At 37.5% G+C, this 15,063-nt stretch overlaps 1 protein-coding gene across 1 annotated transcript in view; it reads left to right on the top strand.

Annotated features, from left to right (window-relative positions):
* The window catches only part of ANO10 (anoctamin 10), a gene marked incomplete at its 3' end in the record, with an annotated part of 122,168 nt that overhangs the window by 64,832 nt on the left and 42,273 nt on the right, over window positions 1–15,063 (top strand). Inside the window, exon 11 of the mRNA XM_080339940.1 lies at window positions 13,153–13,269. Within this exon, the coding sequence (XP_080196066.1) occupies window positions 13,153–13,269 (117 nt within the window). The remainder of the gene's footprint in view (window positions 1–13,152; window positions 13,270–15,063) is intronic.

Genomic DNA, 15,063 nt, shown 5'->3' with positions numbered 1-15,063 from the left:
TCAGAAAGGATATATAAATGTTGTATGTAAAGAAAATATGTATTGAAGTAAATAATAGTTGTCTTTCCTTTGTTCCCTCTTTCAGTTAAGAGAGACAAGTATGCGTTCTGAAAAACTCAACTATGTGTAATGTTATGAGCAGCATTATATGTTCAGAAAATTGAATGGTTTTAAATCAACCTTATTTTTAAAAATACTCTTGCTGTGCAAATATCTAGAAAGACAAGACACACATAGTGCTCAAAAACAAAATGCGAGCCATCACCCCATGTTTCATGTTTATAGAAATTCCTTAGTGGCTGAATCTTTATAATTCTTGTAGTAACCCTAGAGGCTGAACTATTAAAATCTCCTGGGCCAGGATTGCTGTGTTGGATGCAAACGAGGGGTCTTGTGCATTGATCTTCTGAATTACACACGGGTGGCACATTATTTATGTGAGTGGCTATATTCTCATTGTGACATCAGGTATAGAGAATTGAGTTGAGGGCTCCAGACGCATAGAACCATAGGAGCATTTGTCCCTAAGAAAAGTCATTAGAGTGCATTTTTAAATGCAATATGTTGAGAACGAGCTGTGCAAGTTACAGATTCATCAGAGGAGCCCAGTAATTCATCCTATTAAGCATGTCCTGTTGCTGACAGTGCACAAAGGGCTGGTTTTACTGTGCAGCAGCAAGTTCGCTTGGAGATAATAAGTTTGAAAACAGTCTCAAAGTATGAAGGAGAATTTAAATTAAAATAAAGGTCAGCTGTATATATTTAAGCTTTAAAAAATAATAAAAGGACAAAAAAAATTAATAGGCCTTGTGAAGATAAGCTGGCATCGTGGGGAATAAAAAGTAGGGAAGGAAAGAGAGAGGTGAACTTTTAACCCAGCCATAATAAATGAAATTTGTGTCCCTCAAAAGCAAAGCATTGTCAGGAAGATTATCCCTGCTAACAACCAAGCATGTCCTTAATGAGATCAAGGAATCAAACCTCTGACAGACCAGGGTAACAAAGCACTTCTGATCAATGCAACTGTATCTTATTTGTTTTGTAAAGCTAACCTCTGTTGTATCTCCTTCAGTGTTACAGCAAGAAAATCAAGTAAACCTTTCCATAATGACATTCTTTCCTTTAGAAATCATATTCTAGAATTCTAAACCATGTTTTGTATTCACTTCAAGCAACCCAAGGTGACAAAGAAACACTCACAACTTACGTGATTTCAGTCTGTTTATCTTGGAAGAATAATGATGCTAAATATTGGCTTACATCTTCACAAGATTCTTGAGTGTCAGTGTTCCCTAAATGGTTTTGTTTTGAACCATATTAACTAACACCTTTTATCTGTGTGAGTGAAGTTAAGCAAAAATAAGTAAACATAACATGGAAAGATGCAAAGTTACTTAAAACAAAAAAGTCCCTTCCCACAAAACAACAATGGAAAACCTCAGAGTTTCTAAAAACCCAAACCAGTATAAAATACAGTCATATACATGTGTAATGTGTTTAAAGACACAGTGTTTGAAACATAGTAACTGATTTTAAAAGATCAGGTAGGCAGGAAAAAAACCACAGTCATTGTCGGGGTGAACATGTAAAGCAAAACCAGAACCAGTACAGTGTTTGGTACTTCTCTAGTTTACATTTGGCATCCCTGCAAATTCTGAAAAGGATCCAGATGCTTTTCAGGTTTGAGATGACAGGGTAATATGCTTATTCCCATTGGAAAAGAGCAAAACAATTTAATTTCATTGTATATGTCTGCTCACTGGTAAAGACATTGTTTCTGGTTTGAGAGCGCTAAGTATCAAGGATGCTAGAATGATTCATCATAGAAATGGATTTTAAATTGCTGTATACAGCAAAGTTATCTTGTCGAACCCAGAACCATTCAGTACTATCAAATAAATGTTCTTCTGGGTTGAAAGGAAAATGTACTCTTTTTCTTCTCATAATACTTTTATGTCATGCTGGAAGGTCTTACTTTTGAATACTGTTTGACTAATGATTTTTTTTTTCCTATGTTTGAGATGTACTGATATTCCTTCTCCCAGTAAAAATGCCAGATGAGATGTTAAGAAAAGAGCATGAAGTAGCAAAACTGACTTATAAGCCTGCGATCTGACATGACTTTAACCTTTTAGGATTTTTGTATGACAGTTTACTATGTTAGAATATAATTGTTTAGATGTTATGTCATAAAACCCCACAACTTCAAGTACTGCCACATCTCTCAGAAATTCCGGGACAAGTTCTCCCATTGAATTTTTTTTTAACCTTTTTTGAGTATATGGGGAATATTTCTTTTATACATAAGGATGTGTGTGTTTGGATTATCGAAGAACACTTGGCCAAAGATAGATAGATAGATAGATAGATAAAAGACAAAATCTAGGCCAAGAGGTTTTATGGATTTCTTCTCTCAAGCAACAGCTCTTGAAGTACATCTAAGGCAAAAAGGCAGGGTCACAGCAAAGTGACATTTGAAGCCTGAAAATTTTGTTTGCGTTTTGCCTGTTCGCTGTGCTATTAGTTTGTTTCTAGTTAAGATTCAGGCAACTGTTGAGGGATCTTGTGTTTGGACAAAAGATTTGAAGTGCTATGACCTTTTGTCGCTTTTGTGGACAGCAGGTCCTGGAGATGGTGAGCTGGCTGGTGTTGCTGAAGGAAAGGCATTGTACAATACTTTCATTTCCAGCATTTCCTTAACTCAAGGAAGAAGGAGAATCCCTTTTCAGTCTGATCATAAGGAAAATGAATAAATACAAATGGTCACCTGATTAATAATTCATCAGTATATCTGTGCAGACCCAGGGCTGGTTCAAGACTCATGGTCTGCAGGATACATACTTCTGTAACACCATCCTCCTGGTTCACAGCAGGTTCACAGCACCACTGCTAGAAGTTATTCCTATAATGAGGTAATGCCTCTTCACAGGTTTCTCTCATTCCCAGAATGAATTTTGATGCTGAAACACAGTCATTTTTGGTACCATGTTACCCCTATTAATTATGAGTAGCAGACCAGTCACAGTTACAGATAATTTCTTCCTTCAGTTCTGGACTTTTCAGATTCCTGTGATAGCACTGGTTAGCTCTGTTGAGATTCATGCATGATAAGTCTCAGCTTCCTACCTGTCTCTGCTTGCATATTATATTATAGTTACTCAAGGACCTGCTCAGATTCAGTCCCTGGTCCAAGATCTTGTCTGACATCTCAGCATTGCCCATTTGAGATGCTCGAGACGTCTTTCAGAGCCATGTTCAGAATTGCTACTTAATTCATTTCAAATTGAAAGTGGCCTGCTCAGCTGAGATCATTTCAGCCAGAGAATGAGTCAGCTGCAGGTTTTCATGGCTGATTATTCCTATGTGATAGTGTTTCATAGCAACAAAGTGATGCTGAGCCCTTGCTGAAAGTTGACTCCCAAATGGTCTTAAAATTCTAATTGAATCTATAAGGAGTTCTGCTTTTTTTTTTTTTGTTCTTTCAGCCTTGCTATTTGGAGGGAGATAAAAAGTTGTGCTCACTGCAGGTTGCTAAAGCTGTTGCACTGCTGAGATTAAATGGTTGGTTTTCTGTTTGGCCTGTACTTCCAAGGGCCGAACTACCAAGTCTCAGAAAAAAACTGAGTGAATAACTGCCTTTGTTGCTCTATTATCATTTTTGCTGGTATTCTTTTCTTCTGGTACATCACAATTCAATCAAGAATGTCTTCCTGATTCAAACGTGATGATTATTGAGATGTTCCAGATGCCCACTGAATTTGTCAAGCAGTAAGCATTGGATTATGCTGCTGTAAGTCTAGTTTTGAAGAACAGTACTGCACTGATGCAGCTGTGTGTATACCGATGTACAGTAGAGTTACTGCTTTCTAGTCTTTAGGTTGGGATTTACATTCTGACTCGTGTTCTCAGGTCATAGAATGACTTCATAGATTCGCTTACTGCCTACTGTAGTGAACATGGCTTGTTCTTCCTGTCTTCCACTCTCTGTTTCCTCCCACCTCTCTTCCGAAGTCTGCACCTCTTGATGGGCTTTTCATTCCTGAAGAAGTTCTGGAACTGTTTCACAGGCTGCTTTTCTGTGAGTTCATGAAGAGCTGAAGCTAGGAGGTGTGTTATTGCTGAAAAACTCAGTTGCGTGCATATGACCTACAAAGGGATCTATCTGCATTAACTGCAGTATTTTGTCTCAAAAGTGGATTTGGCTCACAGTTAAAGATTCTCTTTTTGTCAGCTTGAACAGACCAGTTATGTTCCCAACAAGCTGATCAGCAGCTAAGGCTAAACTCTGGGCTGTGTTCCACTGCATGGATCTGCCGTGGCCACAAAAGTTGATGTGAAAATTGCATGGCTAGCTTCCAACACCTTTGATGGATAACTCTTCTATAGGGAGGGCAGGTTCTGATGTTCCAAACCAGAGAAAATCGTGTGTAATTTTGTGAACACTCATTTGCAGAAAGGACAGAAAAAGAGGGCTTGAGGATGTACAGGTCTTTATTTTTTTTAAGATATAGTTTTTATGCAAGCTTTTCAGGAATTGGCAGCATATGCAAACACCTGCTGCAATGTTTAATTAAAATACTCCAGCTGAATGGAAAGCTGTGTGATACATCACAATACCATTATTTTTCTCTGATGAGTCATGATTCAGACATTTGGTTCATTACTTAAGGTTACATGATTCACCTTTTGGTCCAGATTAAAAAATGTGCCGTGTCCTACAGAATTGACTTTCAGCTTCAAACAAAAGTGGAGTAAAGCATGCCAGTTGCAATAGGATGAATACACAGGAGCAAGCTGTGCATTAGACTAAAATTTTGAATCATACAATGAAGATGCATTTGCAGTGTGGTGAAATATGCTGTTTTGTTATAAATGTGTTTATTCAGATACAGCTCTTCTACTTATCTTGGTGTTGTGAGGTGAATGTATTTTTCAGTGGGAAAAATATTTGTGCAAATCAGCTTCGAAAGCATCATAAGACAGTTGTATGAAAAGCCAGGCAGTTGCGAGAGAAATTAGCAAATATCTGTAAATAAAATGTGATTCATCTAGTCAGGTAACTTGTTTGCAGTTAAAGGTAAAAGCTTCTTTGAAGAATAACTGGCTGAGACTTTGCTCTTAAAACTAAACCCCAGTTACTTTTTGTGTTACTTGCTGCTAAGGTGACAGATAAAACCATCAATTTCAATGTTTAAAATAGTTTAAATTCTAATGTAGATGCAACATCATCTTTCCCTGGCATAAACTGAAGAAAAAGTCAGATTGACAAATCTAATTGTCTCACAATCTCCAGAACGAACACACAGTTTTGGGAAGACCATCTTGCAAGGCTTATTAAAGTATGGTGGGTTTACTTTCAGATGTGTAAATTTTGATATCTTTGCTGAGTCTGTCCAAAACTCAATTGGGAGTTTTACACCTGTCCGCTTTGGTTTGCAATAAGACAAATGAGGCTTGATTGAGGCAGGAGCAAAGAGTTCTTGAAATCTGTGATACCTACAGTAGGTGACAATTACTGTTTATCACTTAACTGGTTTACAGTAGTTTCAAACCCCTGGCAGAATCTCCTTACTAATCCCAGGTCATCCGGTCATATAACAAAGGAGGAATTTCTGAGACATGACAAAGAGAATTCCTTACAATGCATAATTACAATGACATATGCTGTGATTTACTTGTGTCTTTTTATTTTCTTAGAGAAAAATGCATGACTTAAATGTGGGAAGAAGTATAAGTCTTTTTAGGTTAATAGAAAATAGCAGACTTTTTTATTTTCCTTCCTTGATGTGGAACATTGGGGCATTTTGACAATAAACTATACCTGTCAGAATGGGAGCCAATATGTAATGTTAGCAATCAGCTAAGAGGCACTTCATATGGCTTGTTGGTATTAATCATACTGTCAATTTTAATTCCATGGGCATACTTCTTTCCACTTTTCATTTAGAATTTATTTCAGAGCATGATCAAAGCTCTTCTGTTCATTACATTCACCATCAGCTAATTCGTTTTTTGGCAACTCTTATCCCAGTTCCTATTAAACTGTAGCCATAAATTGAGATAAGAGTTGTGCCAAAACATTTCGGGATTATCAAATGGTAACATAGAGATGGGTGCATTATCATGCTGCTGTTGAGTTACTGAGAAATTAACCATTAGCAAATACTTAGAAGATCCAAGACAAATTTACACCTGCAGTGCTTTTTTTCATCTCTTTTGAATGGACTACAGGATGAAACAAATGTGAGAAAAATCACATCTTGTAACGTTTCTGAAATGCTCATTTGTTTATATTGTAGTTTTATAGAGACAGTTGTGCAAGTGTGCCGTATCATAAAATATTTTGGATCACAGAATATGCTGTGTTTATAAGACAAAGATTATTAAGGTAACTGTTTTTTCCTAAGCTACAATCACTTGGGAGTCTGTGTGCAAGACTGATATCAGAAGTTCTTTTATTTAGAATTTTTTCTTTCAGCAGGTGTTTCTAGAACCTGCTGAACAGATAATTTCTAGTGATAGATGCAAAAATGGCAGTTTGCCTGGAGAGAGGGGAGAGTGTTGCTTGGGTATCTAAATAAGACACTTTACCTTGCCAGTCCATATCCCTCTTTTTTTCACACTTGGGTCTTGAAAAAGTAACCTGAAAGTAGGCTTAAAAATTACAGTGTCAAAGGTCTATAAAAGCCTTGGATAGATATGTAAATGATGAGAAATTAAGAACTAGTGGCTTTTTTCCAGCATCAGATAAGTTGGTGATAAAATTTCTATAGATTTTCAGGCTGCCTCACATCTTAATTGTTGGAGAAAATTACGGAGAACAGTTGGGCATCTAAAACTTTTCAAAAAGCCAAATAAAACCAGGCAATGCTTCAGTTCATTAGTGACTGAATATGATGTATAACAGCTGTGCTTTAAACATTACTGAGAAATAATGTATAGATAATCAGAAAATTTGTTTTTAAAAAATATTTAATTACTCGAAAGTATAATAGTGCCATAAGATTAAAAAAACTGTCAAAACTATGCAATTGATCAGATTGCTTGTGCTTTGATGTTTTTTAGCATGTGCATTGGTAGAATGTTTATTTATTTAACAGGTTGGCACTGATGACTTATGTCCAAAGTTGTGTCTGGTTTAAATACTTCCTAAGGCTTTGCAAGAACAGGACTAAGTTTCAGAAGTAGGACTGACTTGCTTTGTTTGTTTTCCAGCTGTTCTTTTAGAGCTATTTTGAAAACAGGAGTACAAAAATACATAAAAGCAGAAGAGACTTGCTCCCTCACTAGGGGATGATGTTGTTTTGTGTTTTGCTTTGTTTTGTTTTTCGTTTGCTTAACATGATGCTGCAGTTACTTCCTGGAAACATTAACAGAGAATCTGCTTTCTTAGAGATTATCTTGAATTTTTAGTCTTTCATATTTTATTACCTGTTAGCTTCTTGCTAAGGAGTGCTGGTCCGGAATCAGCTTGTTTTCAATAGTGATAGTTATATGATATGAAACAACTGTAGTATTTATAATAAATTGAGTTCCTCTGAAAGAAGGCAATTCAGTAGTCTTAAGGTGTAAGGCCAGGACATGGCTGGAATCAGTGCTACTAGAGGCCGGTGCTGCTAATGTGTGTGTAACCCCATTTCTCATGCCATAGCTTAATACTTTTTTCTGTTATTGAAGTATGCCTGAGAACTGCATATTAAAGCCTGGTATCTTTTTCAGCACAGATTTCTACTTGTTAGGCTTTATAGCAGATTTGTAATAAAAATACAGACCAGGATTTCTCCACTAATTAAGGTCATTTGAGAAGTGTAAATGTAAGGAGACTCTATCCAAGCCAACATTCATCTCTTCAGACAGGTGAATTTAGTACGTGACATCCTACCACTCCCAGGAAAAGAAAATAGAAATTGCAATTCAGCCATTACATTTTAAGATGCAGATTCAGCAAATGACTTGGGCATTATTCTTTTAATCTACTTTTAAGCCTGGGCTTAAATGTTTTTCTGAACATAAACAGATGTATAGATATGTTTAGAACTTGACATAAACTTAAGCACGCTGTTGAGCAGGGCTAGATTTCACAAACGTGCCAGTGCGGTCAATAGGAGATGGATGATGTGCCCTTAGCATTCTGATGGTCTGTGAGATGTTGTCAGAAATGTACCAGTTCTCCTTGGGCAGCCTTTGTGGGTTTGTGTCCATTGTCTAAAAGGAAGAAACGGAGGTTGTGTTCCAAGTTATAAATGGGCCAGATAATGCCATCTCTGCTTACACTTTCTGCCCTGTTTTGTAAGAAGCTTCTGTTTAGTTACAGAAACTCTCCCTGCTGGATGGGCTTTCCAGTTTGGAGTTTTTGCATTTTTATACAAGTGCTTTCCTCCTTTTCAAGATGATTAGGGGAGTGGAGCATCTCCCTTATGAGGAAAGGCTGAGGGAGCTGGGTCTCTTTAGCTTGGAGGAGACTAAGGGGTGAGCTCATTAATGTTTATAAATATATAAAGGGTGAGTGTCATGAGGATGGCTCCAGGCTCTTCTCGGTGACAACCAATTGTAAGACAAGGGGCAATGGGTACAAACTGGAACACAGGAGGTTCCACTTAAACTTGAGAAGAAACTTCTTCATGGTGAGGGTGACAGAGCACTGAACAGGCTGCCCAGGGAGGTTGTGGAGTCTCCTTCTCTGTAGACATTTAAAACCCACCTGGACATGTTCCTGTGTAACCTCATCCAGGTGTCTCTGCTCCAGCAGGGGGATTGGACTAGATGATCTTTTGAGGTCCCTTCCAATCCTGAACATTCTGTGATTCTGTGCTTGAGAAAGGAGAAAACAGATCTGTATAAATATATAAAAATAAGATTACTATTGTGTTGAGAAGATGCGTTGCATCTGTGCTCTGAAGTAGCAACGCATAGGTAGGAGGCTTACACTGATCTCAAGAACATGCTTTATGATGCTCCTATGAGAAAACCACCCAAACTTGGCAAAGTTCTAAGTTTCTGAAACATCTTTATGTGCTTTGTAGGGACTTAAAGGAGTGCAGCAGGTTTAAGTGCATCAACATTTCACCTGTAGTGGGCATATTCCAGCTGAGAGCTGAGACCGACTTCACTGGAGTGGTGAGAGGCACTGGTGCTGAGGCAGGGTGGCGGCACTTCGGTCCGTTTTTTTGTGGAGGAGGAGGAAGATTGTTCTGCCTGAAATGCAGGAATGTGGGGTTATGCTGGTTTGGGGGTAAATATGGTAGATGGAGGATGCAGATTGTGGCAGGCGTCTGGACAGTGTATGCCCATGTATGTCTGTGGGAAGAGAAGACAAAGTCTCAAACTGAATGGGAGATGAGAAGAAGTCTTGAAAAAGAACCAGTGCATAATAACAACCTATTTGTCATTCCCTTTCAGGATTTTGGACATGCCTGTGAATAAAATGAAATTTTGAAAGTAATGTCAGAAATATACCAAGGCAGATTTCACTCCCATTTTACAAAAATTTCATAATAATGTATGGAATAAGAGGTTTTTAAAGCAGCATTTATCATTGTACCTGAAGAAAGGCCTTTTTTAAAGTCCCTCAGCTGTGATGATTCTGCTCCATTAGCAAGAGACTGTAATGAAGTCGGTTCAATCTAAAAGCGGGAAGGAAAGTATGGTCGTGCTTTCTTTTAACATGTATTGCAGAAATATTTGCTCATAAATTTATTTTATTGCTGTCTATTAAAGACAATTTAATTTAATTGAACTTCCTGAGCCTTATGGAAATTTTTCTTTCCCTTTATTGCTCCCTTGACAGAATTATTTTTCACTTTCCTTCTGCCTTTTTTCTACTCTCACAAAGATGTGAGACCCTCAAAGCTAAAAGCTAAAAATGGTTGCCACAGAAAGAGAGAAATTTGGAGGGGTTTTTGTCTGTTCATAGTGTTCGATCTTAGCTTAGTTTAATCTTAGTTTAGTCTTAGCAAAGAATCTAATGATCTCCCTGCCCTCTCCTCTGACAGTAACATGATTTTGCAGTGATCCTTTGCTTTACATTTGGAAAGGCATTTTGCATACACCAGCAGAGAACAGAGGTTCAAAGTGATGTGCCATTCCCCAGTGTTGCCTTTTGTGTAGGATTCCCTACCTGGAGCACAAGTCTGATGAGGAGCAGCTGAGGGAGCTGGGGATTTTAGCCTGGAGAAAAGGAGGCTGAGGGGAGACCTGATCGCTGTCTACAGCTACCTGAAAGGAGGCTGTAGCATGGAGGGGGTTGGTCTCTTCCCTCAAGTAGCAAGTGATAGGATGAGAGGAAGTGGCCTCAAGTTGCACCAGGGGAGGTTCAGATTGGATATTAGGAAAAAATTCTTCGCGGAAAGGGTTGTCAGGCATTGGGACAGGCTGCCCAGGGCAGTGGTGGAGTCACCATCCCTGGAGCTGTTTAAAAGATGTGTAGATGAGGTTCTTATGGACATGGTTTAGTGCCAGAGTTAGGTTATGGTTGGAGTTGATGATCCTGAGGGTCTCTTCCAACCTAAATGATTCTATGCAGAGTTGGTAACTAGTGACCATCTTGTTTCATAGTATGTACTTGTTCTAGGCTGGACTAGGTCCAGATTTCTGATTTTAACTGAAAGTTTTTATAAATATTAGATTCTAAAGTGGGCTTTTGGTAAAAAATTTTATTAAACTCTCCAACCTGATGTTTGGCATGTGCTTTATTAGCTAACCAGCAACACAACTATTCCTTCTGTTACAATTTTTTTGGGTTTTTTCAGTTGAGTAGATTTTGACAGGAATTGCTGCAGTCAGACCACTATAGAAATGAAATTAGCTGTTTAAAATTCCAGGAATTTAACCCTAATTTGCATTTTCTGTTGGAGAAAAGGCAAGGTTTGGGACCCATTGCTGCAAAACACAGCTGCTGCCTCTACTCTTGTTGGTGGCTTTGCAGAACAGAAGAGTTCTTCTGGCTCTCTAAGCACCTGGCACAAGACCACAGAGAGTTTGATGGCACTGCATTTATCAAGGGGGAGAGACTCATTGCTGTTTCTCCCTGTGCCCACTTGGCAGATGCAAAATAGGAGAGGACTTTGCTGTTGGCATCAGAGAGCTTACAGCTTGTGTGAATGTTACCCTGGGTTTTGCTCGCAGTGAAATAGTCCTCTTGTAATCATTATGAAGGGCATGTTCTTGGAAACAACATAACTTGTAATGGGTGCCGTTAGAAATAATGGTTGGGTTTGTAACCTGATTTAACAACCCCCTCACTCCTTATTTTCCTTTTTCCAAACCAAAATTTTATCTGTAGATTAATTACTCCCCTTCGTTTTATGATTCCTTATGACTCTCTTCTGCACAAGAGCATTGTTTGTCTTATTTTGTATTATTGTCTTCAAGATTTTACCTTTTTCCATTTAAGAGATTCCTCCAATTCTATCTCTGAGACATCTTTTATTGTTATGTATTTCTAGCATAAACCAACATTGTTTGTTATTAATTTTTTTGCAAGAAAAGTTCCTTAGCAGCAGACACACTGTGGAGTTGAGTGGGAAAACAAAATTTGTGTGAGTGTGAGAATGTTTTACTGTTGACATCACTTTTTAAAATAATGCGGTATTACCTACTGAATTACACAGCGGATATGCTAATTGCTTTATTAACTTCTTAATCTGTGTTCAGCTTTTTGCTGATGATGTATTAGCATTACATTAATTTTCAGCCTTCCTTTCACCTCTTTAAATATTGTTCCTTATACTGACAGTTTGATTCCTAGACCTGCTAAACTATTTTCTTTTGTAATACATTTTGAAAAATAATTTCACTTATGGCTCTTTGTTGTTCTCTTATTTGTTACTATTATCTGTTTTCTTAATTCTTTCTTATTTATGGGAATTGGCTCATTTAGAGTTTCACTCCACTCCTGTGAAGTCTGTAGTGGTTTTGCTGTAATAGCTTCTTGCTCACATAATTCCAGAATCTCAGGGATTTTTGATCTATTATCTTGCTATTCAGATGCCCAAGTGCATCAAGATCATATAGCTCAACAAAATCCATTTCAGAAAGTAGCACTGATCTCTTCCATTTTATAAACATTCAGGGAAATTTGTTTAGTCATATGGATATGTAATCTAAATTTAAGCATGTCTGTGAGTGTCATCATGTCAGTAGAACCTAAGCACGTACTTAATGTTAAGTGCATATATTTAAGTGTTGTCTTATGTTGGTCAGGGTTTTTTCAGATAGGAGCAAATTCCTGCATGCAAACATACAGCATAGTGTTAGATGAGCCCTTGATAAAATGAGATTTGATGACACTTGTTGAGATGATATTTATATTCGACAAAAATGAAGAAATAAAACCACTGATTTAACAGTTTGACAGTTGGTTTTGGTGAGATGAGGGGAATGGTCAATGTTTAAGTGAAATTTGAAGACTGGGTTCAATGGAACTTCATGCTTGTTTTCTTTTAAGTAAGATTATAACCTTTTGTGATACAAGATGCCAAATTAGTCATAATTTATGTGGAATGATTCTCCATTTCCTGGAAACTTTCTGTTTATGAGTGTGCCATTTCTTTAACAATTTTGTTGGTTTTGTTCTAATCGTTTCTGAGGAATGCTTTTGGTTTTTAATAACTTCTCTAATGCAGAAATTCTGGGTTCCTATTTTTTACAGTGTGCCTTTTTCATTTGTGTCATGACGTGCACATGTGTGCTTGTACATGTGCATGTTGTTATAATTGCATCTAATTATATGTAATTATATTTATATGTGTGTGTATACATATGTAAAAATTTCATTGTGGTATTATGTGTACTAGGTATCACAATTTAATTTCTATGCACCAGTGATATGTTTTAAAAGCCATTCTTTTATTTAGAATCACAAATAGAAAATTGAATTAGAAATGTATAGTACATACTAAAAATAGGATTATTATGAAAATAAGACAAACTGTATGTGTTTATATTCAAATTATGTATGACTGTAAATAGAAAAAAAATACAGAGTAGCTGGGGCTTAGTGTGGTTATAGTCTGCTATCCATGTTGTACATGTCACAAGAAATAATTGTTTATACCTCTATTACTAAAATCTGGCAATAGTATCAATATTATGCTGTTCTCTCCATGCTTAAAACTCTATAGAACAATATTTTTCTTTTTACTCTTTTTCTAGCACTTGCTACTGGCAATAAAGTTTATCATGGCGTTTGTAATTCCGGATAAACCAAGAGATATCCAGATAAAACTGGCCAAATTGGAATTTGAATCTCTAGAGGCCCTCAAACAACAGGTAAGTGCACCTGACATGCATAACAGTCAAAAGTGTTGGCGGTCTGAAGTGAATGATAAACTAGGGAGGTTCCGCATTTGATTTAGGTGGGTAAGTGTGTAAATCTGGAGACTTTGAAATTCTTGTTTGCATTATATCACAATTAGCTCGCTGAGGCTGTTCCACCTCTGTGCTGCAGGTTGTGGTGGCAGAGCTGGGGTGGCTGCATGGAACCATCACTAGCAGTGCCGTGTACAGCAGAGGGTATTAAATAAACAGAAAACAATGCTGCTTTACTTCTACACATTGGGTTGTAAACTGTAGCATTTCAGACACTGCTTCTTTTTCTGTTAGTCCATCACTGTTTAAGAAGTGGAGCAGAGAACTGGGAGTTCTGACCAATTCATCTGTCCTTTCAGCCCGTCAGTGTATGTGAGGAAAATGGTTTTCCTTTTCAGACAACTTGAAGTTTCTGGCATGGCTTGTAGCGTAGCAACTGGTAATGTCTGTTGTCCTTGTGTATGCAAACATAACTTTGTTTATATTGTCAGTTTTAAAGGATGTTGGGCTCTATGGAACCTAGTTTCGTCCCCTGGAGGTATTTGTTGTTGCAACACTGGGATTTCTTTCGTTACTGAAATACCATCACTTAGTGCCTATGTAACCAGAAAGCATGAACAGACTGAACTTTAGAAAAATGCTTGAGAACTATGTATGAGGGAAAAGTAATGTCGCCTTATTTTCCTGTCCATACAATATTCTCAGTTTATTGCATAAATAAGGTATATTTTACAATATACTTTGCAGGCATTCCAAAGAACTTTAGGAAAATAAGGAAGTAGATTTTTGCACTGAAAATCTGTATTTTAACGAATTATTCCATAAAGAGTATGGTGGAGATGGCAAGAGGTGAAGAATTGGATTAGCTTCCGTAGGATACAGGGATTCTACAGAGCTGGCAGCGTACTTTAGGAGTTGCTGAGTGTACTATGCTAGGTAGGATTTCTAAGCTAGCGTACGTATAAGAAAGGAAACAAATAAACAGACCACAAACAAACCAACAGACCAGCATGGAGCTGCACAGACTGGCTCACCTATTTCTTTTTAGCTTAGATATTTTTACACTGCAGTGCATGGTTTTACATGAACATATTCTTTATCTGCACCAGACGCAGGCTTGCAACCTCCTCTATACTGTGGTTTTTCTGTAGAACTGGAGATTACTATTTAAAACATCTACGATAGCTGAATGTGACAAAATGATCTCTTAATTCTGGGCAAACTAGGCCTGTAAACAATAGCCTGCCTTTTCTAGTTAGGATCCCACAGTTTTGTGTGATGCTAGAACATGGCTATTGAGGTCAGCACTGTCTCTCATAATAAGACATAACAAACGAAATCCAAATTGCAATTGAATCTAATGGCTGATAGTTTTGTTTTGCCTTTCTCTGGTATGTCAGTGTGAAGTTACCAGGAGCTGGTCATGGATCTCATGTACTTTTTAGATAATATTAAAAGGAACAGGACTACATTTCTATTTTAGTTGTTCCTTATCTGTTTTCATTTTGTAGACAGGCAAAACTAGGCCATCCACTGGAACCTTAAGCCCAAGTGAATACAGTCACCTTTGGTTATAATGTGCCAGCTGGGATAGATATGGAGTCTCTTTCAATGAGTGCGCACATCAGCAGTTAGGACTTCATGTTCTATCCTTGCATCTGTGCATTCCCTACAATAATATAAGCCCGATCCCCAGTTCTTCAGGGTTGTTTCATTAATTCAGTAGTAGAAGTTAAATCTAAATTTAAATAATAA

This window comes from Nesoenas mayeri (assembly GCF_963082525.1).
Source record: "Nesoenas mayeri genome assembly, chromosome: 2".
Classification (NCBI taxonomy): Eukaryota; Metazoa; Chordata; class Aves; order Columbiformes; family Columbidae; genus Nesoenas; species Nesoenas mayeri.
The sequence above is the reverse complement of the archived record's forward strand: the minus strand, read 5'-3'. Positions and strand labels throughout refer to the sequence as shown.